Here is a 26,812-nt window from a genome sequence, read left to right as displayed (position 1 = left end):
GGTGTGACTGCCTCACTGTGCAGCCTCAGGGATCAGGCAATGACATGAAGCTATTTGATATTAGATACCTGAACAGACACAAATGATTGTTTCAAGTCAGTGTGCTTAACTGTCTTGTTGCTTATACTGTGTTTCGCATTACCTGTATTATAAGTGTTGTCAGTTCATATAAAAGAGTATTTATTACAACACTGGAAATAATCAAATCATATTTCATGGAGGTCAGCATGTTGATTCCTATCTCTACAAATAAATCTGCCACGTTAGATCACATTGAAGAACAATCACAGAAATAAAGGTTGTATCCCATAGGATCCTGGATGTATTCTGTTCAGATTTGAGTGATGTGTTTGAATTTTAACCATCCTTCAAGACTGGTAAGTGAATCAGTTGACATTGAACATTAATCACAACCTTCTAATTGTGAAAATTAAAATTTTCTAAAAGCTGTGCACTGGCCGGATTTTCCAAGGAGTGGCAATCTCACACAGGTTGCAACTCCGTCCCTTCATTTTAACAGAAGGAGGGAGCCTTACATTTATAGGAGGGTTTCCTCTCCGCTCAGGAATACAGAGCTGTGCTTCCATTCTGACTGTTCCCTCATAACCAAAAACTGTCAGAACTGAACCCCACCCCCAGCCAACTTTTCACAGCAGTCAGCTCCCATATTCTAACCTTGAAAGATCTCAAAAGGCACTAACTACAGAAGGAAAGTTTGATATTAAGATGCTGGGAGGGTAGGGTGTCAACTGGCTAGGATGCCAAGTGGGAAAGAGTGGGTACCAGCTATGTAGGGTGCCAGGATGTAAAGAGGGAAGAGAACCAGGTAAGGAATGTAATGTTTAAGGAGGGAGAAATCAGGTTTTGCAACTGTGTGGTCTGAAAGGTTGTGATCTGGCAGAGAGGGGGTGAGGGGAGGGGTGGACCGCCTGGCCTGGAGGTGAGGGGGAGGGTGGAGGGTCAGATCAAGTCTGGGGGAGCTGGGGGTGAGGGGTGGGTGGAGAATCTGATCTTGGAGAAGAAGTGTCAGGTCCAGGGGAGGAGGGGCTGAGGGGAAGGATGGAGTGACAGCTCTGGGAGAGCTGGGGATGAGGGGTGGGACGGAGGGTCAGGTCTGGAAGTGAAGGGGGTAGTGTTGGGTCCGGTCTGGCCTGGCAGGGAAGGTGTGTGTGTGTGTGTGTGTGTGTGTGTGTGTGTGTGTGTGTGTGTGTGTGTGTGTCAGGGGGGTGGTGGTGTTTGTTGGGCCATACATGGCAGCCGTTGGGGGAGTGTATATTGGTTCAGGTCTGGCCAGGGAGGGTTTCAGGTCAGTTTGGTTCCAGCAGCAAAGTGGGACAGGCTGGGTCCAGTGTGGAGGAGTGGGGTTGGGGGGAGGTGCAGTGGTGATATTGTGCATTGGGGTGGGACAGAAGGTCTCAGATGGTGGGAGGAGAGATGTCAGTTCTGGCCTGGTGGCAGGGGAAGCAAAGGTCAGCAGCAGAGCAAGGGAAGTGGTTTCCTGTCACAGGGTGGGGGTGGAGGGATGTCAGGATCTGGGGCCATATGTTTAGTGGGGTAGTTGGTGGTATGTGAGTTAAGTTTGAGATCAGCGGAATAATTACTCGGGAGTTTAACTACATATTCAAAGGTCTAACATTTCCTGAGTAATTAATTTACTTAATTTCATCAGAAACTTCAATGTTATTCTGTTTAAATGGAGATTTCCCTGTGAAGAGCTCTGATTGATGGGGAATTGCTGGGCAAAAAGTTCAATTTCCCAGGCAATTCCCTAGGAATATGCCATGAGGAGGATGCCATGGGGTCCCTTTGCATAACTTGCATCTGTGTTTGAATAACAACCGTCTGTCCAGTAGAAAATCTGGGCATGTATTATATTTAAAGAAAATCTCTTCCCCCTTGGGCCCTTCCCACCCATGAAGCTTGGGACAACTCCAAGGCACAGTACTGCCAAGTGAGAAAGATCATACCAAAGGTCACCCTGTTTCTGCTTTGCTGGGGAAGTTGAATTGAAGTTGTGGGACTAAAGTGAGCTGTGTGTAATTGGAAACTCAGTTTTTGAGCCAAAAACAAAGAATAAATAATAGCTTTTTAAAAAATAGAAGAAAAGCGCAATAGCAAATGGAAACTCTGAAAGTTTTTTGGAAGTAGCATTTAATGGTAGGAGTGTGCACCTGGAGACAGGTAGACTTATAAAAGCGGAATCTAAAACAAAACCTTTGATCAGAGTCAGAATTCCTGCTTCCAAGTCAAATCAGACAAAATAATGCCCATTCACTTTTACAGGAATTTTCCAGCTGAACTTCCAAGACAGGACCTGCCCTATGGGCGGCACGGTAGCTCAGTGGTTAGCACTGCAGCCTCACAGCACCAGGGACCCGGGTTCGATTCCAGCCTCGGGCGACTGTCTGTGTGGAGTTTGCACATTCTCCTCGTGTCTGCATGGGTTTCCTCTGGGTGCTCCGGTTTCCTCCCACAGTCCAAAGATGTGCAGGCTAGATGGATTGGCCATGCTAAATTGCCCGTAGTGTTCAGGGGTGTGTGGGGTATAGCGGGATGGGTCTGGGTGGGATGCTTCAAGTGGCAGTGTGGACTTGTTGGGCTGAAGGGCCTGTTTCCACATTGTAGGAAATCTAATCTAATCTAACTAAAGCAATCAAGTGGAGTCCAACAATCTGCACATACAATGGAGGAGTAGAACACTGAGGCCAAAGGTCTGTTTGCTTCAAGAGCTGCAATGATTATAAACATCCTAAAGAGCTTTGACTGCTACCAAGAGAAGGTAAATGTTTAAGATACAAGAAGGGGTAGGGTGCAAGAGGGTGGGATCAGGGTGTCACTTAATTGGTTATGACCTTATGATCAGTCGTTCATCAGGGATTGGTTTGCTCCGTGCGTAACTCAGTGATTGGTTGACTGCGTGAAAGAATACATTACAAAGTATGAAGCAGACACTATGGCATATTGAGTCAGAGATAATAAGAACTGCCGATGCTGGAGTCAGAGATAACACAGTGTAGAGCTGGAGGAACACAGCAGGCAGTATCAGAGGAGCAGGAAAGTTGACGTTTCACGTCAGGACCCTTCTTCAGAAATGGGGGAGGGGGAAGGGAGTTCTGAAATAAATAGAGAAGAAAGGTAGGGCTGGAGAATGTAGGTGGGATGGTGATAGATGAGTGCAGGTAGGTAGTGGTGCAGATTGGTCAGTGAGGTGGGAGGAGCAGATAGGTGTGAGAGAAGATGGACAGATCAAGGAAGCGGGAACGAGAGAGAGGGTTGATTATGGGATGACGCTGGGGGTGAGGAGATTTTGAAACTGGTAAAGTCCACATTTAGGCCATTGGACTGTAGGCTCCTGAGGTGGAATATGAGGTGCTGCTTCTTCAGTTTCCTGGTGGTGTCATTGTGACACTGGAGGAGGACCAAGAAGGACATGTCACCCATGGAGTGGAAGGGGGAATTGAAAGAGGTCGCCACCAGAAAGCTCTGTCATTTGTCAAGAACAGAGTGCAGAGCTCTACAAAGCAGTCACCGAGCCTCCGCTTGGTCTCACCAATGTAGGGGAGGCCACATCAGGAGCAGTGGATGCAATAGACCACATTGACGGATGTGCAGGAAAACCTCTGTCTAATGTGGAAGGTTTGTTTGGTGCCTTGAATGGAGGTGTGAGGGGAGGTGTTGGGGCAGTTGTTGCAACTCCTACAGTTGCAGGGAAAGGTGCCAGGGGTCACGGAGCTAATGCGGAGTGTGGAGGACGAGGCAGTCATGGAGAGAGCAGTCCCTATGGAACGCAGATAGGGGTGGGGAGAGAGATATATAAGGCAGAGAATGATATGTTGAATGCATAGGTTAATGGGATGATATGTGAGGATAAGGGGAATTCTGTCTTTGTTTTTGTTGGGGAGATGGGGTGTGAGCACAGAGGTACAGGTAATCCAAGAGATATGGTTGAGAGCATTTTCGACCACTGAAGGGGGGATGTTGTCGTCCTTGAAATAAGAGAACATCTGGGATGTTTGGGAGTGGAATTCTTCATCTTGGAAGCAGATGCAGTTGAGGTAGAGGAATTGGGAGTAAGGGATTGCATTCTTGCAGCAAGGTGGGTGAGATGAGGTGTAGTCTAGGTAGCTGTGGGAGTTGGTGGGCTTGAAATAGATGTTGGTTTCAAGTTGGTCACCAGAGATGGAGACAGAGAGGTCCAGGAAGGACAGACAGGTATCAGAGATGGAAAATCTCCCCACCCCTGGTCTCATCCCATGACCAACCTTCCCTCTCATTCCCACCTCCTTGACCTGACACAACCTGTCCAACTTCTCTTCCAGAGATAGTAGGAACTGCAGATGCTGGAGAATCTGAGATAACAAGGTGTGGAGCCGGGAGAACACAGCAGGCCAAGTAGCATCAGAGGAGCAGGAAGGCTGACGTTTCGGGCCTAGACCCTTCTTCTGAAAACTCCTGAAAAAAAATATCTGAAGAAGGGGTTAGGACCGAAACATCAGCCTTCCAGCTCCTCTGATGCCGCTTGGCCTGCTGTGTTCATCCAGTTCTACACCTTGTCGTCTCATCTTTTCTCCCACATAACTGACCAATCCTCACCATTCCCTACCTGCACTCACCTATCACCATCCCACCTACCTTCCCCAGCCCCACCCCTCCTCTTTTTTTATTTCTGAGCTCCTTTCCCCTTCCCCCATTTCTGAAGAAGGGTCACGACCCAAAACGTCAACTTTCCTGCTGCCTGGTCAGCTGTGTTCCTCCAGCTCCACACTATGGTAAATCAAGTGATCTTTCAGTGTGCAAATTTCAAACCCAAAGCAGAATAACGGCCAGGCAAGCTCACAGTATCATATACACATAGATCATTGAATCCTCTTACAAGTAAAGCACAAATATAAGGTGGGTGCCAGTTGATGTGTGAGTATGGAGCCAGGTCTCTTGGGGATAAACTTCTTGGTAGATAAGGCATATGGTAGAAACTGTCACAGTTCTCCTTCTGGAATGTGCCTTTGCAAAGGAAGTCTGGAAAAAGATGCCGTGATTTGTGTCAAGGCTCATCCCAAACAGCTCCATGAAGAGGGCCTCCATGCTCTAGGATACACACCAAGACAAACATCCACTGTGCCTGCAGGACCATCAACTCAGTGAAAGATGCTCTTTGGTCTGCCCAGAATGTGTTGGTCTACTAGAGCAAGGAGTTGGCGTTGACCAAGTGTTGCAGACTGGCACATTCCAAACGCCAGGACTTTGTGCTGAGGGACGCACTAAAGCTTGGGGCAGCTGCTGCCAAGGCAGAGTGGGTAACGACCACTGTCTGAGGTCTTCCTGCTGAGGTTAAGGGGGGTCCGTTCAGTTTTTGGACCCTCTGATTGTTTCAAATATGCGTAAATGTAATCTTGAACAAGTAAGAAATGCCTTGGTTTGTTGCTGGGTCGACTCCAATATTTGTTTATTTCTTCATATGCTACTGTACAGAACTGAACTGCTTTAGTTACTATGCATGTATATAAAGATATTTTTATGAATAATGTATATTTTTGAAATGAAAAATGTAGAAAGTGAGGAGATGGCAGCTGCATAGGGGCCCAGTATGTGGATTAGGTCTAAGGGTGGGACGTGGGTGACTCCAGTCAGGAGAGAGAGCCATGGAGTGTATGAGGGATGGATAGTGAAGAATCAGAATTGGTGGGGAAGAGTCATGTCAGACTGGGAGGTAGGGGTATCAGCGAGCCACTGGGTGGGTGGCCAAATCTATGGGGTAGGAGTGGGGTCAAGAGTGGGAAATTCGGGTGGTATCGGGGGTGGTCGAGCCCAACCACATGGGATTTGACTATTCAAGGGCATGTGGGTGAGGAGGGTCAGTGATCAGACAATTGTTGGATTGGAATTTTAAATCTGAGGGGCTTGGGATAATAGATCTGTATAGTAGTTACCCAGTTAGAGCAGGTTTTAATTCCTCTAATTATTCCTGTGTAACAACTCAGTTAAGAATGTTAAAAGCTCTGCAAAGCCTCTTATTCCAAATCAATTGTTTGGAGGTTGCCAGATTGGAAGTGTCATTCGCCTTGGCAATTCCCACAGTGTCATTGGGTCTTCCATATATTCCTGTGGTGCAATTCGAGTCTACACTTCGGCAAAGACAATTTTCCAATTGGAAGATCTGGGCCCATGTGCTTCTTTTAACTTATATTCATTCATGGGATGCGGTATCACAGTTTAGGCCAGGATTTACGGCCCATCTCTAATTACCCTTGAGTAGGTTGTGCTGAGCTGCCTTTGGAACCACTGCAGTCCCTGTAATGTACGCACGTCCACTATTCTGTTAGGAAGGGAGTTGCAGGATATTGACCCAGCAGCACTGAAGGAATGGCAATATAATTCCAAGTTGGAATGGTTGAGGCTTGGAGGGCAATCTACAAATGGTAGGGTTCCCACGCATCTACTGATACCAAATTTGTTGTTAGGGCCAATGAAAGCTCAGTTCTTTGCTTTGTAGGGATTTTTTTTCACTTTCCATTTTGTCCAGCTTTGCTTTATCCCTATGCAGAACCTACTCTCACTTAGGAAATGATTACGAAGGAAAGAATGCATACTTAAATCATTGGCAAAAGTAGCTAAAGGGCTTTGAGAAAAGAACTTTCTTCTGCAACGTGTGGTAAAGTTTTGGAGATGACTCTCTGCATGTGTGGTGGAAGTTGGTTCGATGGAAGGGTTCTTAAGGGAATTTGTGTGTTATTGTAAAAGAGAAATGTGCAGAGTTACAGGAAGAAGGCAGGAAATGTGAGGTGGTTATTTGGAGAAATGGTACAGACACAATTCTGTGATCAGTAAATTTTTATAACCAAATTTCAACAGCACCAACCCACTATATCTTTTGTAAAGACCGTATCATATTACCTTCCGCATTTTTAGTTGTGAACTGAAATAGAAAAAATAACTATTTTAGAAGCCAAGCATCAGAGTTATAAAGGTAGTTATTAAAGAAACTTGTTAAATTGATTCAATTTGTTCTCAAAACAGCTATTGTCCTGATAACGTGTTAAAAACCTCACTAGGATATCTCCTGGAAATCAAGACATGCTTTTCCTGGAGTCCCAGCAAAAGTTAAAGATTTTATCAACACATGCAAAAATTCCCCAATTTCACTTCTTTTATACCCTGATAATTTTATATACAGATAATATCGATCAGATTTCTTATGTAACAAGAATTACTATGGACTACATATGGACTATGTATGTAGATTCTCACAACTGGTAAGTAACAATGAACTGTGAACATTTAACTTTACTGGTTAAAATTCCCCTAGGCATGCATGCAGATCCATAAAATAAAGTGGTATTATAGGTGAAAGGAAAAATTTGGAAAGTAGTTCAATGGGCCCCGTCCGCATGGTTCATTCAGTATAGCCTATTGCTTCTCATCACCTCCTGTTCTTCAATATTTCTTCTCTTGTACTTTTCATTTCTTTGCAGGAGGCACAGAGTGACTGGTTCACAAATTATAAAGTCTCTGACCTACTGGTTAAAAACAATGGCCAATAACAACTGGCGAGGGCAAATAAATTGGCTTTCTTTTGGTTTAAGGTATTTGCTACTGTTGGAGGTCTGAAGGCTTCAGGCAATATCATTTACACGCATAAGCTGTTGAGCTATGGCGAGGCCAATCACACAGTCGTAAGCAGGCTTCTGACATTGACAACTGGTCACAGCTCCACAGACCAATCAGCTACTTGTTGCCAGCTGAATCTCATTTTTACACATCCCTGGTGCCAGCCTACCTCTAGGCCCTTTCCCCTCGCTGCTCGATCAAGCAGCAGGATAAACAGCCCTTGCATCAAGATTTGTTAACTAACTTTTTAAAAGTGCAGCAATCTATTCTAGAATTCTTGTCTTTTTAAAAAAATGTTATTTTCCTATTTTGGCCTAAAATAAGAAAGAAAACGATATGGTCTTTACATGAAATATACTTTACTCTTCAAGTTACTAAGCTGGAATCAAATTCTGTGAATGCCTATATTCAAGAGAAATGACATGAGTTGCACAATACAATTTACGTAAGAACCTCAACCTTCGTGAAAATGCTGTTTCACAAATTGATTTGAATAATATTCACACATCTTGCTGTTATCCAAATTGCAGTTTAAACACAAAAGCAATTACATCCTACTATGCACAATAAAGAGTTGTATTTTGATTTCTCATTTGTTCCAGAATGGTGCATTATCCTAATAATGTCCAAAGATAAAGAACAAGAAAAAATAATTTTGCCCATTGAACTGTGGTAAATCCACAACAACATATGCTGCATGAACTCTTTCCAATGAAAATCTTCTACAAAGATAAAAGCTCTTTGAAATGTCTCTCCAACACCCAGAGGTAATGTGGAGAAACTCCAAAATGTCAATTTAACATTACTAGCTGCACTGCAGGACCTTGATTAATTGCTTTCCACATCAAACTTCATAGTCTGAATAGGACTGGTTCAAACTGTTACACAGTGTTTGATCATCGCTGTTGATGATCTTTAGAGTTTTCTTCAGATATTCATCTAACTCCTTTTAAATGGGCTAATTGCTATTGAGTGAACACAGTTAATGGAGATCAACTGCAGAAATCTCATACTTCAAAACTGTTACCATGCTGAATATAACCGATTAAGACTCAACATTTTGAAATTGTCCTAAGCAACTGCTGAAAATAAAACAACTTCTAGTCTTTCTTTTAAATTCTGTGCTCAAAGGCATGATAGAGCACTAAACCTGGATAGGGCAAGGAGACAGGTACCTAATCTATTTCCATGGGAATGGGGATTGAGCCCCATGGTGTTGTACCAATCTGATCTACACCAGCCATCCAAGCCAACCTCCAAATGGTGATATGATGACAAGAAAAACACAACTGCTCTTCCCAGCTCCACAATTAGACAAGGAAAATGGTTTATATTTACGTTCCCAGTAGCTGTGCCTTTAAGGGCTGCTGGGAAGATTGACTGGAATGTGCACTGCTTCTGCTGCATTCGTGCAAAGGAGGCTAAAACCTGGTTCAGCCAAGCACCCTAGACTGCCATGAAGAAACCCTTAATAATAACACAGGCAACCCAGAATGAGCACAGTAACAGCTGCAACCAATGTGTTACTGACCCTTATCTGTCAATATCACAGATTCAATGAAAATCAACACTGTTTAATAACTGGCAGACTTAAAATTAAGAGTTTGAAAATATTGTTCAAAGTCAAACTGATCTCTTTAGTTATCAGTACCTTAAATAAATAAATCCAATACATAGATTTGTTTCAAGGTGCATTTATTTTCTCTAATCCATATATAACGTGTATCCAGAAGATAGGATAGCCAGCAACATCAGGTGGAACCAAGAACACATTAATCACCCTTCAGATTTGTGCAGTAATACTCAAAGCTCTGATTACTGTCTCTGGATCTGACCTGCCCGTAATTACCTGCCAGATATATAATACAACGGGAACTCCCTGAAATTGTTTAAACAGGTTCGTCCAGTAAAAGTTTCTGCATTGGAACTGTGATGAAATGAGAAGAGCGCAGCATTCTTTTTTGTACAATAACTTGGTTACTCATTCATTCAAATATTCATAGCAAAATGTAAAAACAAAATGGATTCTGCCATGTCAGCCTTTCTCTGCTCATTGCTTTCGCAAGATATGTACATGCCTTGTGGAATTTGCTGCCGTGACATTGTCATGTTGTAGGTGAATTGAACTTTGCGAAATAGAACATCAGACCAACGCCTAGAAACTGGCTATTGTATAAAGCTTTTACTCTTCAGTAATTATATGGTTGAGATATAAATATCAGGACTGCATTACAACACACCGCTTGCCCAGACTAAGAAAATTAGTATAGGGTGGCCTAATGAGCTCAAGAACAATTTGCATGTCTGATTGGATTCTTAAAACAGAACTCATTGCTGTATTAAGACAGTATGAATCAGCCAAGTCAAACAGATAGTAGTGGAGATGTGACACCGAAATTGCTGGACTATCCTTTTCAAGGTGAGATGTTTTGCTAATTCATAGGATCTTAGCCATTGCAAAAACTGTAATCAATGCTTTACTGGAATTTCTAGAAGACAGGGCAGGGCCAGGACAGGTACAAGGTAGCAATGATGTCATCTAACATACTGGCATACCTTGTCAAACAGCAGAGCTGGGGCAGAAAATACTTCAGGGATTTTCCCAATCGCCCACTATAACTTCAGCAAGAGATCAGTGGAACTCCGAGAGAAACAAAGTTAACAGACTTCATTAACTGATAATAGCTTCTCCAATGATGGGTGGATGGGGGCATTAGCTCTGTCAAGGTCCAAACAGGGCTACAGCAGGATGTACTGTTTTTACAAAACTTAATAATCAGACACAACAGTTAGAATGGTAGTTACAGCCACATTTTACCGTATGTTGGTGAATTCTGAGCTGTTCTTCAACCTTAGGTATATCGTTCATGGAGGATGGCAAACTGAGACCCCATCAACCCTCCTGGGTAGATGCAAAAGTCACTTGGCAATCATTCAAATAAAATCAGGGGATCTGTCTCCAGTGATTTGTCCCTCAACAAACACTGCTTTGAAAAGTATAGTGTTCTGCATATTATCACATTGTTTGCATGACCACGTTCATATTGGCTACCATGTTTCCTGCACTATAACAGTGACTTTTAAAAATACTCCTTTGGTTATAGAGCACATGGGGTCGTGCTGCAAGTTGTTTTTTACTCAAATGGCAGACAAATGGTACTTGAATTTTCTATATCAAAGGTGTTACATAAATGCAAATTGTTGTTACAAACCAAATTACGAATAGAAGGTCCTCAGTAAATCTTCAATTCAGCACAAACATAAAAGAGGTGGCCATAAGAAAAAATATTTTTATATGGTCATACAGCACAGAAACAGGCCCTTTGGCACAACTCATCCATGTTCACCAGGCTTCCTAAACTGAACTAGCTGCACTTTCCATTCACTTGGCTCTTTGAATAGTTTCAATAGTAGATTTAACAGCTTGAATAATCAGGTGCTGAAGTGATTCAAACTTTACTCGTGGAAACGTGTAACATCCAAATTGCGATTGCTAAACCATAGTGGACGGAGTATGCTTTTTTACATGTGGATGGATATACTCACAGGCTGTTTAACAAAGTACTTGAAAGAAGGAATTCCTCCTTTGTTGTGGGTTTTTATAACTTACATTTTCTAATGTTATTCCATTTTTGCTTTGGAGCTTCAGGGAATTTTAATCATTTAAGTCACTTCTCTATTTTCATTCTGGGTGTAATGCAGCTTATTATCACAAGGTGGGGCTGAAAGATATCAAAATAGTCAAGGTCATTGGCACCAAATAACTCTTAATAAGCATTTAATAGGATAATTTGCATAGAATTTTACAGAATTTACAGCACAGAAATATTCAGCCCAACTGGTTTCTGTCAGGGTTTACATTTCATCTCAGCTCCTCCAACCCAACATTATCTGACCTTCTCAGCTGAAGTTTTCTTCCTCATTTAGCTATCCATTATGCAAATACAGCATAAAAATGTGGGCTGTTTCGTGGCATCAATACACTACAAGTAGAAATGCAGTTAACACTGCTTACTTCATTTAAGGTGCTTGTAGTAGATACACATGAGATTGTCATACCGTTTATTAAGAAAGCAGAATCGCATGTCAGTGTGCCTTCACCAACAGTGCTTGGCTGATGAGAACAATTTGATGGATACTTGTCAGCTCTCTGACAATTCATCTTCACAGGTTTTCTTCACATTATAGCTCAAAAAGAGAATTCTATTGGATTTTATAACCATGAGCAACATCACAGTTGAGTTTCAGTTCAACCAGAAGGGGATCAATGAGCTACAGTTATATGGGAGAAAAGCTATTAATTGTACGGTCTCAGCAGCTATCCCATTTTAATCGCTTTAGTCAGACTGGGGTTTGATTCTTCTTTTCCACATGAGTAATACCAGACATCATCTTCAACCCATGAGGTTCTCAGCACAAATTGCAGGTCTAACCGAGCGAATGGAGAGAAAACACTTAAAACTGGATAATAAAGCACATATTCAATGGGGTAGGTACACATTGGTCACAGGACACTCCCAGCTGTAAAAGATGGTAATTTCCTTTCGATGCATTTGTGAAAAAAGTGACCTATTTTTGTCCAATATTCCTTTATTTAGATGTGATGCATAAGTGTTTAGAAACAAACAGCCAAACTTGTAGAAAAGTACAAATTGCTAGAGGAGTTCAATGGGTATGGCAGCATCTGTGAAGAGAAAGCTACAGTTCTGAAGAAGGGTCACTGGACCCGAAATATTAACTCTGCTTTTTCTCCACAGATGCTGCCAGATCTGCTGAGTTCCTCCAGCAATTTTTGTTTTCATTTCAGATCTTTGGCTTCATCAGTTCTTGGTTTAGTATTAGTGTAGAAAAATATGCTATTGTTCATTTTTAACATCATAATTTCAGCAATTGTTAACTTTGTCTTATCAAAGCATCTAAAAAAAGAGGCCAAGGCATTCAGTCCAAATGCCAAACAACTTACTGGATTGGTTATAAAGATGTTTGATTACTAACGTTTTGTATATTTAACAATTTTTGAATATTGTTTAAGATGCTCACTATCATTTTTGGGAGATTTTCCTGAAACGGACCAGCTCATATTGGAATCTATCTAAATCCTTTAGACAGTGACAATCATGTCAGATAATGTGATGGCAATGAGAAATGGTGAAACAACTGCGTAAGAACAGAAAGCTCAACACAGTGTCAAGTAGATCATTTGTATTGACTCAAGCAAGTAATTTGCCAAAGCAAAATCTACACAGGCATCTTTAACTCTCATACATAAATGGGATATTTACATCACTTCCAATGACATGACAGAGAAATGCAGGAGGAAGCATCCAGCTTCCTGCACAAGTAGGAACTTGTGTTTAAATAGTATACTTCACAATCTGAGGATGTTGCAAGGCATTTTACAATCAAATTTGCACATTCCACTGCCACCATGCCTATAAGGTACGGAAACAAAACAGCCAATTTCTGTACACAACGATCCCACAATCAGCAAAGAGATAATGAACAGACAATCTATTTCTTTAGTGATAATAGGAACTGCTGATGCTGGAGAATCTGAGATATCAAAGTGTGGAGCTGGATGAACACAGCAGGCCAAGCAGCATCTTAGGAGCACAAAAGCTGACGTTTTGGGCCCAGAGCCTTCATCAGAAATGGGGGAGGGGAGAGGATTCTGAAATAAATAGTGAGAGAGGGGGAGGCGGATTGAAGAAGGGCAGAGGAGAAGATAGGTGTAGAGGAGACAAACAAGTTAAAGAGACGGGGATGGAGCCAGTAAAGGTGAGTGTAGGTGGGGAGCTAGGTAGAGGATAGGTCAGTCTGGGGAGGATGGACAGGTCAAGGGGACAGCATGAGGTTAGTAGGTAGGAAATGGGGGTGCAGCTTGAGGTAGGAGGAGAGGATAGGGGAGAGGAAGGATAGGTTAGGGAGGTGGGGACGAACTGGGCTGGTTTTGGGACGCAGTGGGGGGAGAGGAGATTTTGAAGCCTGTGAAATCCACATTGACACCATTGGGCTGCAGGGTTCCCAAGCGGAATATGAGTTGCTGTTCCTACAACTTTTGGGTGGCAACATTGTGGCACTGCGGGAGGCCCAGGATGGACATGTCATCTCAGGAATGGGAGGGGGAGTTGAAATGGTTTGAGACTGGCAGGTGCAGTTGTTTACCCTCTCCACCTATCTTCTCCTCCATCCATCTTCAATCCACCTCCCCCTCTCTCCCTATTTATTTCAGAACCCTCTCCCCCTCCCCCATTTCTGATGAAGGGTCTACGCCGGAAATGACAGCTTTTCTGCTCCCAAGATGCTGCCTGGCCTGCTGTGTTCATCCAGCTCCACACTTTGTTACTTATTTCTTTAGTGATGTTTGTTCTGGAATATATACTAGCCAGGTCATTGGGAAGAACTCCCCTGCTCTTGACAGCATAGTCTTTTGGGATTCAAGAGGACAGGCATTTTCTCAGTTTGCCGGTTCTTCCAAAAGTCTGTGGCATTCCGCTAGTTCTTAGTGGAAATATCAACCTAGATTCTACGCTTGGATCTCCAGAGTGAGACTTGAACTTAGAATCTTCAAAGTAGGAAATGGAAGATGAAGCTGGACTTATTTTGCTATCCCCATGTAGCCTTCTCTGCTCAAGTGAAAATGATCCTAGTATCTCACATCTCACTCTGTAGATATTGCATCCCATTCCTGACAATGACTTGTAAACTTATTCTGCACTCTTTTTTTAATGGTCTAATTCTAAAAAGACCCAAATCTAGACAAAACACTCCAATGCTGTAGCCTTTCTAATGATATGTAGATTTATTTTTTCATTTTTGTCTGGCTTTGCAACTCTATTGCTGTTTCTATAAAGACCAACATGTCGTTGGCTTTTCTTTTGGCTTTATCTACCTGCACTGATACTTCAAAGAAATTGTGACCCAGAATTTTTTCAAAGCTGTTCCCACTCCGAGGAAAGTTACGTTTGGCAGACTTCAACTCTTGAGTTTCACTCTTGCCTTTCAGTTGATCCGATATTGTCATCCATTGTATTTCTCCCAAACACCAGGAAGTGAGTTAAGTGCATCCAGCTAAAACGGGCTCTCTGCATGATGTCATTTATACAGAGCACAGTATATAAAAGATTAAGGAAGGAAGTTTTAATTAGTATTAATTTCAAAATACATTATCAAAATCTCTCGAGCAAATACAGCAGGATTCCACAACTAATCCCCATCCCACATCAAATACACACTGGCCTACGAGAAGCAGAAACTAATCTTTTAACGTGCAAACAGGAAAGAGCGTGTATCAATGCATCTGCTCATTCTGAGCTCAAAACTTTGATGTTTGTGTAGCTTATGAAATCCATGACAATTGAAATAAACATTGAAAATTAAAACCAGCAACTTGAGCAGTTATGGATACCCTTTCTGCTTGACTATAAACTAGGAAGATTCCTTTCTAAGGATTCGGAGCGTTATTTCAGGACTCAATTAATATGCAATATTCCAAATGCTCGAACTAATCAAAGACTTCTGTGAAACAAGGAACGCAGCCATCTTTTCCCCTTTTTTATGAACTTCAGCATATTTCAGTCATATGGCTCAGATTAGTGGGAGAACTCAGTATTAGGGAATAAATTGGAGCCAGAATATACATATACGCTCAGCAGTAATGCCAAAGAACTGATAAAAAAATCAAAATTAAAACAAAGCCAACACTATTGAAAATGCTCCTCTTTTATTGATAATTAACCAAATAGTCTGGTCTTTTGAACATAAATAGTGTTGATAATGGACAAGTGAATAGCTCACTGTTTAAAATTAAATAATTAGTGTTTTCCACTGTCAATAAAATCCTGTGGTCCAAGTACAGTTAAGCCCTGATACTTAAAAAGACCTGCCTGAAAAGACCTAACAAAATTAAATTTTTATAATGAAATTCTCAATCAAATTCCACATTTGCAAAATCAGCCCCCACTTACTGCCAGAGTTGGAGTACCCAGAGCAAAGAAAATATTTCAGAAGTTGTTTTGTTTCAAAACTATTCATTGCAAGTGAATTGAGATGGTTGAGAGACTCATCAACTTAGAAAATATCTCTATGTTAATAAAGAAAGGTTCATGGTGATTGAAAATGCAGAACTCAGCAAAATGATGATGAATGGGTGAAGTTATCCCTTGTGACTTTGGCTGAATTTTGAAGAATTGTTTCATCTTTAAGGGATATAAAAGGTTATCTAATTTGTTAAAACTACAGACAAATGTGTTTTTTTAGATATATGTTAGCCCCCCAATGTTACAATGTGTGGTTTAATACAACTAGTCATTAAAAGGTTAGACATCAGCTGAAGATAATTTCAATTATATGACATGCTTGCAGCTGATTGAGATTTTTACCCTCAAAGCTAATTTATGCCATGATAGCTGATTAATCAAATAAAATTGTGAAAATTTATGACATAAAATCTATTTTTAACAGGAATTATTGTGGATTACTTCAAATGACGTCACTGAAATAATTTTTCACAATGCCATCTGTTCTCATTTGTAACTTTCCAAATCCTCCAAGAATCCCTTGGATACAATGACTATATATGTTAGAATTAGGATTCGTGATTTATGAGTGTGAATGGGCAGTAATGAGTGTGTTAAAGTATATATTTAACTTATTTGTTACAAGTATATCCAAATTATTCTTTCAAGTATTTCCTGTACTTTGTAACACATACATCTTGCACTATACCAATTAGAATTAAAGGATTAAATGTGTGACTCAATTTCTGTATTTTCCAGCATCCTAATTTCTCATGCGCTATAATGGAAACTCCTACTTGTGATGCATGTTGCAGTAATAAGTGAAAACTGCTTAAATTTATTATTAACTCATCACCCATCATGGAAGTTTGGAGGTAGACAAACAAGAGGTAGAAAAACTCAGCAAGTCAGGTCAGTCCCGAAGAAGGATAATACCCAAAACATTGACTTCTCCTTTTCTCCAGATGCTGCCTGGCTGGCTGTGTTCTTCCAGCCTCCTGTTTGTTTACAGGGATTCCAGCATTTGCAGTGTTTTTGACTCTATGGAAGTTTGGAGATTATTCCATCTTTTGGACAATTTAGTATGGACTCAGCTTTGAGTGCTTCCTTTCATCCTATTGCACTTAATGGAGGAGAGAGCAAGAAAAAATAACGAGATCATGATGTCGGGTTTTACTCAAGGTATACAGGCTTGACTTGCTAGCACTGAGAACAGTGGGTATTCTGTTCCAGTTGAAGATATCTGGATTATATAACATAGTAGAAAAGGAAGTGTCTATGTATGTTTATTTATATGGACCTCCAGAAGACAAGCGACGAGGTTCCACACAAGAAACCATTCAAGAAAATGAACACGCATGTAATTGAAGGCAACATTTTGATGTAGGTAGGAGACAGAGTGGAGTGATAATGGCTATGAACTCCAATTGGCAGGATGTAACATCCCTCTACGATTTGTACAGGAGCTTCAGATTTTCATCATATTTATCAGTGGAGTCAATATAGGAATAGAGAGCCATATATCCAATTTTGCTTGTGATATTAATTTAAGTGCCACGGTAATATGAGCAGAAAGCTGTCAAGAGACATTACTTAAATGAATGAAAAAATAAGCTGTGGCAGGTGAAGTTTGACATGAGGAAGTGTAAGATCATTTCTAGAAATGTACTATTACTTTGGTGGCTTCAGCATATAAATTCCTCCTTCACACTATAAAATATTTATGTTATAAATGCAAGTTCAGTCTTTTTTGCTTGCTCAAATGCAAACAAATGATTGTTGTGTATACCTACGACTTAACTTACAAAGCTCCTGTAATTACTTGTTTTAATGTCATAGTTGTCTAACCATGATGATTCTTGATTGCATAGGAAGGTGCCATGGGGAATAAGGAAGCATGAGGAGTGATAGAAGTGTAGACCAGGATGTCACTGATGGAAGAGTCCCTGCAGAATGCTGACATTAGAGGGAAGGGGAAGATGTGTTTTGTGGTGGCATCCTGCTGGAAGTGGCGGTAATGTGGAGGATAATCCTTTGAAAGCTGACACTAGTTGGATGGAAGGGAACCCTATCTTTTTCTGGAAACAAGGGAAAATGGTGAGGACAGCACTGCAGGAGATAGGTCAGGCAAAGCTGAAGGCCCTGTCAACCACAATGGGTGTCCTCCTTTGAGGAGAAAGGGGGATCTGTCAGAGGCAGGTGGAAGATAGAGACATCAGAACAGATGTGACTTTTGGAACAGATATGATAATTGGGTCAAAGGCAGATAGGTCCCTGGCCTTAATTACTTGCACTCTTGGATCATAAAAGAAGTAGCTACAGAGATTATGGGTGCGTTGTTAGGAATTTTCTAAAAACCCTTGGATTCTGGAAAAGTATTGGAGGATTGGAAGTGTGACACCTCTATTCAAAAAGGGAAGGAAGCAAAAAGTGGGTACAATAGGCTGAAAAGCCAACCATCTGTTGCTGGAAAAATGTTGGAACCAGTTATTAAGAAAATAACGGATTTGGAAAATCATAATATTACCAAGGAGAGTCAGCATGGCTTCATGAAAGACAACTCGTTTCTGACTAATTTAGTAGAGTTTTTCAAGGAAGTCTCAACCAGAATGGATTGTGGAGAACTAGTAGATGTGCTATATTGGAATTTCTAGAATGTGTTCAACAAGCTATGTCACAGAAGATTAAGAAATAAGATAAGAGCCCGTGGAGTTGGAAGTAGTATATAGGCATGAATTAAGCCTAATGGGCAGGGAACAGTACGTGGGGTTAAGAGATTCTTTTTCAGTTTAGGAACCTGTAATGAGTGGGATTCTGCAAGGATCAGTGTTGGGACAACAAGGGTAGGTTTTATTCTTTCTCTAGTTATTCTTTTTCCTTTAACATAGTTAAAGAATCTCTTTGGATTCACGCTAATCTTCTCAGCCAAAGCTATCTCATGCCCCCTTTTCATCCTCCTGATTTCCTTCTTCAGTAAACTCCTGTACACTGCCAACCTTGCCCTTCACCCTCATTTGAACATATAGACCTTGAACTCTAGAAATCACATTTTTAAAGGCCTCCCAGTTGTTGGAGATCCCTTTGACTGCAAACAAACTACTCCAATCAACCCCTGCAAGCTCCTGTCTAATTCCATCAAAATTCACCCTACCCCAGTTTTGGATTTGAACTTGTGGGCCTTGTCTCTCTCCATAACTATTTAAAAATTAATAGAACTATGGTCACTGGTCCCAAAGTGCTCCCCCACTATTATTTCAGTTACCTTTCCTGCCCTATTTCCCAAGAGTAGGTTGAATTTTGCCTATGGGGAAAATTAAAATCCCTCACTATGTCAACACTATTGCCTCTGCAAGCGTCCCACTCTCCCTGCATATTTGTTCCTCTGATTCCTGTTGGCTATTTGGGGGCCAGTAGTACAAACCCAATAATGTCACCATCCCATTCTTATTTCTTAGCTCCACCCAAAAAGCCTCACTGGATGATTCCTCAGTTATTTCATCTCTGACTACTGCTGTGATACACCTCTTAATCAAAAATTCAACTCCCTCTCCCCTTTTTCCTCTATCTCTGTCCCACTTAAAGCACCCGTACCCTGGCACATTAAACTGCCAGGTCTGTCCCTCCCTTAGCCATGTTTCTAAAATAGCCGTAATATTCTAGTTCCACATACCTAGCCACATGAGTTGATCAGCCTTACCTGTCAGCTGTCTTGCGATGAAGTTTAATCCCCATTCCCTGTCCTGTTCCAACCTGACCTGTCTCTTCAACGTGTTACTTCTGATAACTGTATCTCCTTCCAGCCTCCCACTTGCCTCCCTGCCATTGACGATCTCACCCCTCCCCCGTCAATCTAGTTTTGGTCCCTTTTCATAGGGAAAGATATTATTTCATTGAATGCATTTCAGAGAAGTTTACTAGGATGATCTCTGGTATGGAGTGATTGTCTTATGAGCAAAGGCTTAACTCTACTCACTGGAGATCGGAAAAATGAGAGGTGATCTCATTGAGCCATGTTGGATTCTTAAGTGGCTTGACTGGTTGAATGCTGAGAGGATGTTTCCCCTCACTGAGGAGTCGAGGACAGGGGGCATAACCTCAGAATTGAGAGGCATCAATTTAAGACTTCTCTCAGAGGGTTAAGAATCTTTGGAATTCATTGCTACAGAGAGCTGTGAGCGTACAGTCCTTGTGGACATTTAAGGCTGAGATAGGTAGATTCTTGATCAGTATGGGAATTAAGGATTATGGGGGGAAAGCAGAAAATGGGAAAGGAGGAGAGATGGATCAGCCAAGATCCTAGCGAATGGTGGTGCAGACTTGAGGGGCTGAACAACCTTCTCCTGTCCCTGTTTCAGTTGGTGAGCTTCTGACAGATATTGTCAAGCAGGCTATCCTCAGAAATGGAACCCTTGGTGTTGTTGTTACACGATTGGGAGTGGTAGGGACCTTAGGACCTATGTGCAGATGACTTCATCCAGCGCTCTATAGGTTGAGAAATCTGTCAGTCAGTCAGTCCCCTTTTGTGAGTGGTGATTATTTCTGACGGGGTGGGTCTGCATGGATTACCGGCATCGATTGGTGAAAGAGTCCGTCATTCAGCGTGATGTTGACACGATTTCCAGATTGGGCGGGCGTAGCTTCACTATCCTAATTCTATTGGCTGATGAGCCTGTCAACTAGTGTTGGATAGGAGACAGCGACAGTCTGGGGCGGGGCTGTTGCGGTTCCTGCGATGCTATTGGCCAAGGGAGATGTCCTTCAATGCTGGGTGGGTGGGTTTCCGGTCGCGTTTGGTCGCCTTAGGAGCCGGGCATCGGGAGTGAGTGAAGGCATCATGTCGCTGCCGGATCTCTCTTCCCTGAGCCTGCAGGAGCTCAACGAGCTGCTGGAGGATGAGGGGAAGCTGAATAAGATGGCGGAGGGGATGGAAGAGGTGAGTTGTGTTTTTTTTTGCCGGGGGCGGCTCGTGGCGTGGGGTGGGGCTCCAGTGAGATCGAAGAGTAAGGGGGTCGGCGTTGGGAAAGTTGTCTTTCTCCTTGTGTGTGTGTGAGAGGGAAACAATGGAGTGAAAGCAAGAGAGGGGATGGGAGCAGCAGCGGCCCGTGGTGTCGTAATGGTCCCACCCAGAGCGGGCCCCCAGCCTGGGAACCTGACTTCTCACGCCTGGCTGAACTGGAGATCCTCTGTGTAAACATAGAAATCACAGGGGCCGTGGTACTATACTGTACTGCACTCCAGGTTGTTGTTGCCGCTGTGAAGACCCCCATTTCCAAAAGGATACAATGTCAGGGACCCTACTTTGAAGGCGTTCTGTCTCTTTTTTTTATCGTACATTTTCTTAAACACACACTGTAAGTCCTTAGGCAGCAGCGACTTGCAATCGGGGAGTGGAAATGAGGAAGAAGGCTGAGCTTTTTACCTGAACTTTGAACAGATCTCACTCTCTCGTTCTGTCTCTCTCTCTTTCCACCCCCCACCCCAACGTTTCTGTGTGGCTGCTGTTAGAATGGTTGTATTGCGCAAGAATCCTGTCCAGCGTGTTGTCTTTGCCAGCCCCCTGCAACAGTAGAAACCAACAGAACTGCAGATGTAAATCAGAAGTTGCTGGAAAAGCCCAGCAGCCCTGACAGCATCCGTGAAGAAAAAGATCAGTTAATGTTTTGGGTCTGCTGACCCTTCTCAGAACTCTGCAGAGATGCCAGTAATTGATGCAGATGCCCTGATCCTGTGAATGAATAATTTTTAAAAATCCAGATGATTGTGTAAGAAGTGTTAAAGTTCCGTATGTTCTTGTTGCTGCTTTAGCCAATTGACTTGAATCCTGTTGTTGATCCTTCCAAAGGTAGCAGTTTCCTAATGTCTCATTCACTCCTGCTTTTGTCAAATCTCTTCAGTTTTGAGTTACCATTTTTGTGTATCAACTGCTGTAATAACAGATATTGTTAAAAATGTCTTTTAAGGATGTTTTTATTTGAAAATAAAAATGCTTGCCAGGATGCATAGTCAGGCTGTGCCCTAAACCTGTAGGTGCATGTGATCACTTGTATGTTTTCCAAGTCTTGTGATCTTGACTGTCTTCTGGAACGCAAAATGTGCATTTTTGGGTGTGAATATTTGTAACTAACTTGTCAATCATACAGAAGTTTGGAAGCCACTGGTTTAGCCATTCTCACCTCTGATGCCATGTACATTTTTCAGCAAAGATTTCTGATGGGAAGCAAAGCTGTTTTTACTTAAGGTTGGAAATAATGGTGTCTCTGAAAACAACCAGAAGTATTGTGAGAGCAAGCCTAATGTCTTGGAGATAACTCAGTATCAAACTGGTAGAACATATTCAGATATTTTTTCGAAGGTTTTTCTTGTGAATTTATGCAGCATCAAGAATACTTTACAGTCATGTTTTTGAGGTTTGCTCAGCTGTTGTTCTTGAGAAAGTGGCACTTGCAAGTGTGCGGTAGTCTTGAAAACTGAATAAGAAGGCTGAGTGAAAAATACTAATTTTTAGGCAAATGCTGAACTTAAAAGCCCACTATATGTACATTTGCTTGTACTTGAAGTAAGGTTTTTTATTGTTTAAAGCAAAACAGTACTTGAAACACTTAACAAATATTGAATTTTATTTACCATACAATGTTTAATCAATATGAAATGGCTTTTGGAGTACCCATGCTTACTGTATTTCTTCATTTATTGTTCTGGGGTGTGGGTTTTGTCAGACTGGGACCCTGATTCACAGTTGAATGATGACAAAAGAAAAGATCAGGTTAGCAGAAGGAATACTACAGTTTTTGAGGTTGATGTGACAAGTACAATGGCCTGCGCCTTTTTCTTTGTCTTCAACATTAATGTAAGTCTCCCTTCCAAAAGGCAAGTAGGAAATGTGATGAGATGTTTTATAATGTTAAATTGCTTTCTTTTTTAAACAAAAGTAGTTTTTGTGAAACTTCTGTTTTTTAGTTTTTCAAATCCAAAAATTAGAGCTATTTTAGAACAAAAAGGGTTCCTTTGTAAGTTAATAGCCTGTTGATATTGCAGGAGTGAGCAGAGCTCCCTGTGGAGCATAAACACTAGTATTGAGCTGATTTGGTTTGATTCTGCCAAGTAAATAGTTTCATTACAAAGTATCTCCTGGTAAGATTATTACTAAACCAAATCTAGCTGCACCAATTACTTGAGGAAACTACTAATGCTGCAGTTACTTCTGCATTGTAGTAATAATCCATGGTTTATTTTAAACACGGAAGTATAAGTTGATCCCTGTTCACGGACAAAACCTCTGGAGATTATTCAACCTGGAATATGTTATGTGATTCGTGCGAGAAATGGCTGGTGTCATCAAGCTTGATTTTAAACGTAAATTTTAAATCTGATTTCCAATTTAAACGCAAATTGCTGTCTTTGTATCATGAATGCAGTATCTATAACTGAGCAATCAGTTGGCCTCACTCCTACTTTCGAATCTGTTTTAGTCAGATATTATTAGGGCAAACTAAATAATAGATCTTCAACCAATTTAATCAGTTTTACTCACCAGTAAATTCATTGAAATGTTTACCCAAGAAAATTCATATTTGTATAGCATCCCTAACAGTAAAATCACCAGGGCATTTCACAGGAATGTTATCACAACATTTGACATCAGGCCATGCAAATTGAGGTAAGTTTTTAAGGAGTGTCTTTAAAGAAGAGAGCTGGTGAGGGAGGTTGAGTAAATGCACCAATATTTACTAATGCTTCTTGGAGGCATTTTTTTACAAGTAGGCTGCTTTGGAGCTTCTTTGCTTGTAGAACAATTAGCTTAGAGGATTGGAATATGATTTGATGTCAGCTGTCACTTATTAATGCTTGGTATTACAAGGTTAACTTATAAATTTTAAATTGGCTTGAATTAATTCATGTTTTGTCCACATTTCTATGCAATGAGTTTCAAAATTATATTCAAGCATACCCGGCAAAATGCAGTGGATTCCATCAGTATTGCCACTGTATGGTGTTTGTGGTCGGAATGTTGCATTTTTTTCAAAATCTGAAGTCTTTAAAACCAGGAATTTTCTCATCAAGAAGTGCTTTACATTTTTTTTGGGAGAAATTTGCACCTATCTCAATTGTACCCTGGAAATTGGGTTAGTTGCATTGTTTGCACATTACATCTACAAAACCCCTAATTTAGTTAGCTTTGCCTAAATATGCAAATACCAGAGAACACGAGTTTCTTGTATTAATGCTAGTTGTGTATGGAAATAATGCATGTCCACGCAAATGCACCAAACCTGAATCATTGTGACTGAGGAGTTTGAGGCTTGGAATGTGCACCAGACCTTTCATTGGTGTTTTTCTTGTCAGTTTGTTTTTAAGGCCTCTTGATCTTTACATTTCTTATGCTTCTTTACTGCAGTAGAATGTGTAATGGTAAAATGATTCCAGAATTATGCAGTAGACTAATGTAAAGTTTTATCATAAGGATAGGGCTCGAGAGAAGATTCAAAAAAAGGATTGTCAAGGATGAAACCAAAAGTTAGAATTTACTTGAGGATTGAGATAACCGAGAGGCATTTTTGAAAATTAAAAACTGAATTTTTTTTTAAAGTGTAGTCAGGGTAGAAGTAGAAAAGTTGTTTCATCCTATGGTGAGTTCAAAACTAGAGGTTGTATGGCTGGTCACTAACATCCAATCCAGAAATCAGGAGGGCCTTTTTATCCAAAGAATGAGTATGTGAGGCACGGCTGCAAGGGTTGTTGAGGTTAGTGGTATAAATATATTTATGCAGAAATGACTTAAACTTACAAGAGAAATAAAGGGATGGGTCAAATGAAGAATTCCCACTTGGTCTAAGCGGTCTATTTCTGTACTGTAGACTCTTTATAAACTATGTAAATTATTGTTTCATTTGTGAAACTAATTTCCGTAACATCCGTAAAGGAAGTTGGTGGGTGATCTGCATGTGTCCTTTATGTGTAGTTATGCTGAGTTTGTGCTTGCATTTTCCTGACTATTTGCATAGGATCAGGCAGTTTTGGCTTGAGTTGCTACTGGCAGGAGCACAGTAGATTTTGGTGTAATATTGGTGCAAGTGCACAATGGAGCAAGTTCCAAGTGACTCCTTCTGTTCATTTTAATCACACATTGAACTCTTTTCTCCCCTCCCCCCCCCCCCCCCCCTCAATTTTCTGACAGTGTCTTTCCAGGGTAAAGTCATAGAATGCTATGGGAATAGGAGTTTGCTGTTCTAAGGTTATGTTAAACTTCTGATTTCAGGCATGTGTTTAAGGAATTTAGTTAAATTAAATCACCAAAGTATATTCTATTAAAAGTCAGTCAAACTGAATTACCGAAATTGAATGTTGAAGCAATGCATTTTCAGATCTGTCAATCACCAGATCTGGTTAGCATTTTCCCATACTCTAAGCTAGATTGTTTCCCCAAAATATAGATATTAACTATCATTTTCAAACCACATTGAGGGCAGCTAAGCTCATTCACCCTTCATGGGTCATCACCTGATAAAAAGGCATAAATGGAAACAAAGTACTGTGGATGCTGGGGAGTTGAAACAAGCAGAGAAAATGCTGGAGAAACTCAGACATTCTGCATATTTGTGGAGAGAGCAACAGAGTTAATGTTTGAAGTCTAGTGTGACTGTTGATCAAAATTAAAGAAGTTTGAGACTGGATTCAAAATCCTACAACACAGACTGTTTGGTCCAACCAGTCCATGCTGACCACAATCCTAAACTAGTCCCATCTGTCTGTGCTTGGTTCATATCCCACCAAACATTTCTATTCGTGTACTTATCTAAGTGTCTTTAAAACGTTGTAATTGTACCTGCATCCCACCACATCCTCTGGAACTTAATTCCACACACGGAGCCAATTAGTGTACTTAAAGAATTGCATCTCATCTCTCCTCTTAAAAATTGTCTTGAAATTCCCCCATCCTAAGGGAAAGATGCCTGCAAATCACCTTATCTATATCTCGTGATTTCATAAACCTCTGTAAAGTCACCTCTCAACCTCTTACACTCCAGTTAAAAAAGAATCCCAGCCTCTCCTCTCTAGCCTCCATGTTAACTCTGTTTAACATTTAACAAAGATTCATAGTTTGGATTGTGGCTGAGGTTATTGACTTGTTAACCAAGCTGGCTTGTTTTCGTTCAGGTATTTCATCACCATGCTAGGTAACATCATCAGTGAGGTCTCCGATGAAGTGATGTTGTTCTACCTAGCTTGGAATTTATACTGTCCAGTCCATTACAGTGAATGCTGTCACTTCCAGTTTTGATCTGCACAGGTTTGTATGTGGTGTCTAATTCTTGTATGTTTGTTGTTTAGCATTACGGGTGGAAAACCGTGCATCTCTGTTTGGCTTGGGCTACTATGGTTACCTTGTCAGACAATACTGACATTAAGGAGCGTTCATCATGCCGTTTTGCTGCTAGCTGATATTCATGTATGCTGATGACTAGTTTCCTTCCTGTCCATCCAATGTAATGTCTGTAGCAGTTATTGCATGGTATTTTGTAACACTCTCTGATGAAGGGTCTGGGCCCGAAACGTCAGCTTTTGTGCTCCTGAGATGCTGCTTGGCCTGCTGTGTTCATCCAGCCTCACGCTTTGTTATCTTGGCTCTTCATGTTGTGGGAATGGGGTCTTTAATCCTTGAAGCGTTTGTCATTGAGTGACTGTGGGCTTGTGAGTGACCATGATTGCTAGTGGTGTTCGGTGTCTTGTCAGTTCCGATATGTTGTGGATGTAGGGCAGCATGGCCTGTGTGTTGGAGTAAAGACCCCGTTCCCATGACATGCGGAGCCAACGTGGTTTACACAATACCATGCAACAACTGTCACAAATGTTACATCGGACAGACAGGACAGAAACTAGCCATCAGAATACGTGAACATCAGCTAGCAGCAAAATGGCATGATGAGCTCTCCTTAATATCAGTTCACTCAGACAATGAAGGCCGTCAGCTTAATTGGGACAAGGTAACTATAGCAGCCCAAGCCAAACGTAGACGCGCATGGAAATTCTGAGAGACTTGGTTCTCCACCTGTAATGCTATCAACAAACATATAGAATTGGACACCACATACAAACACATGCAGATCAAAACTGGAAATGGCACTACGTATCATAACAGACCGGACAGTATAAATCGCTTCCTCGGAGGCTCCACTGATGTTAACTTTTGC

At 41.4% G+C, this 26,812-nt stretch overlaps 1 protein-coding gene across 3 annotated transcripts in view; it reads left to right on the top strand.

Moving 5' to 3' along the window:
• Positions 1-20,405: 20,405 nt before the first annotated feature.
• The window catches only part of LOC125464118 (vacuolar protein sorting-associated protein 37B-like), a 37,629-nt gene continuing 31,222 nt past the window's right edge, over positions 20,406-26,812 (top strand). Inside the window, exons 1-2 of one of the 3 annotated variants that reach the window (XM_059655065.1) lie at positions 20,441-20,556; positions 21,129-21,385. In XM_059655065.1, the coding sequence (XP_059511048.1) occupies positions 21,378-21,385 (8 nt within the window). In that variant the 5' untranslated portion in view covers positions 20,441-20,556; positions 21,129-21,377. Of the gene's footprint in view, positions 20,557-21,128; positions 21,386-26,812 lie in introns of all 3 variants that reach the window. The other 2 variants (XM_048556198.1, XM_048556200.2) reach the window with 2 other exon arrangements.

Source organism: Stegostoma tigrinum, chromosome 26 (genome assembly GCF_030684315.1).
Source record: "Stegostoma tigrinum isolate sSteTig4 chromosome 26, sSteTig4.hap1, whole genome shotgun sequence".
Classification (NCBI taxonomy): Eukaryota; Metazoa; Chordata; class Chondrichthyes; order Orectolobiformes; family Stegostomatidae; genus Stegostoma; species Stegostoma tigrinum.
This window is presented reverse-complemented; position numbering and strand designations above follow the sequence as displayed.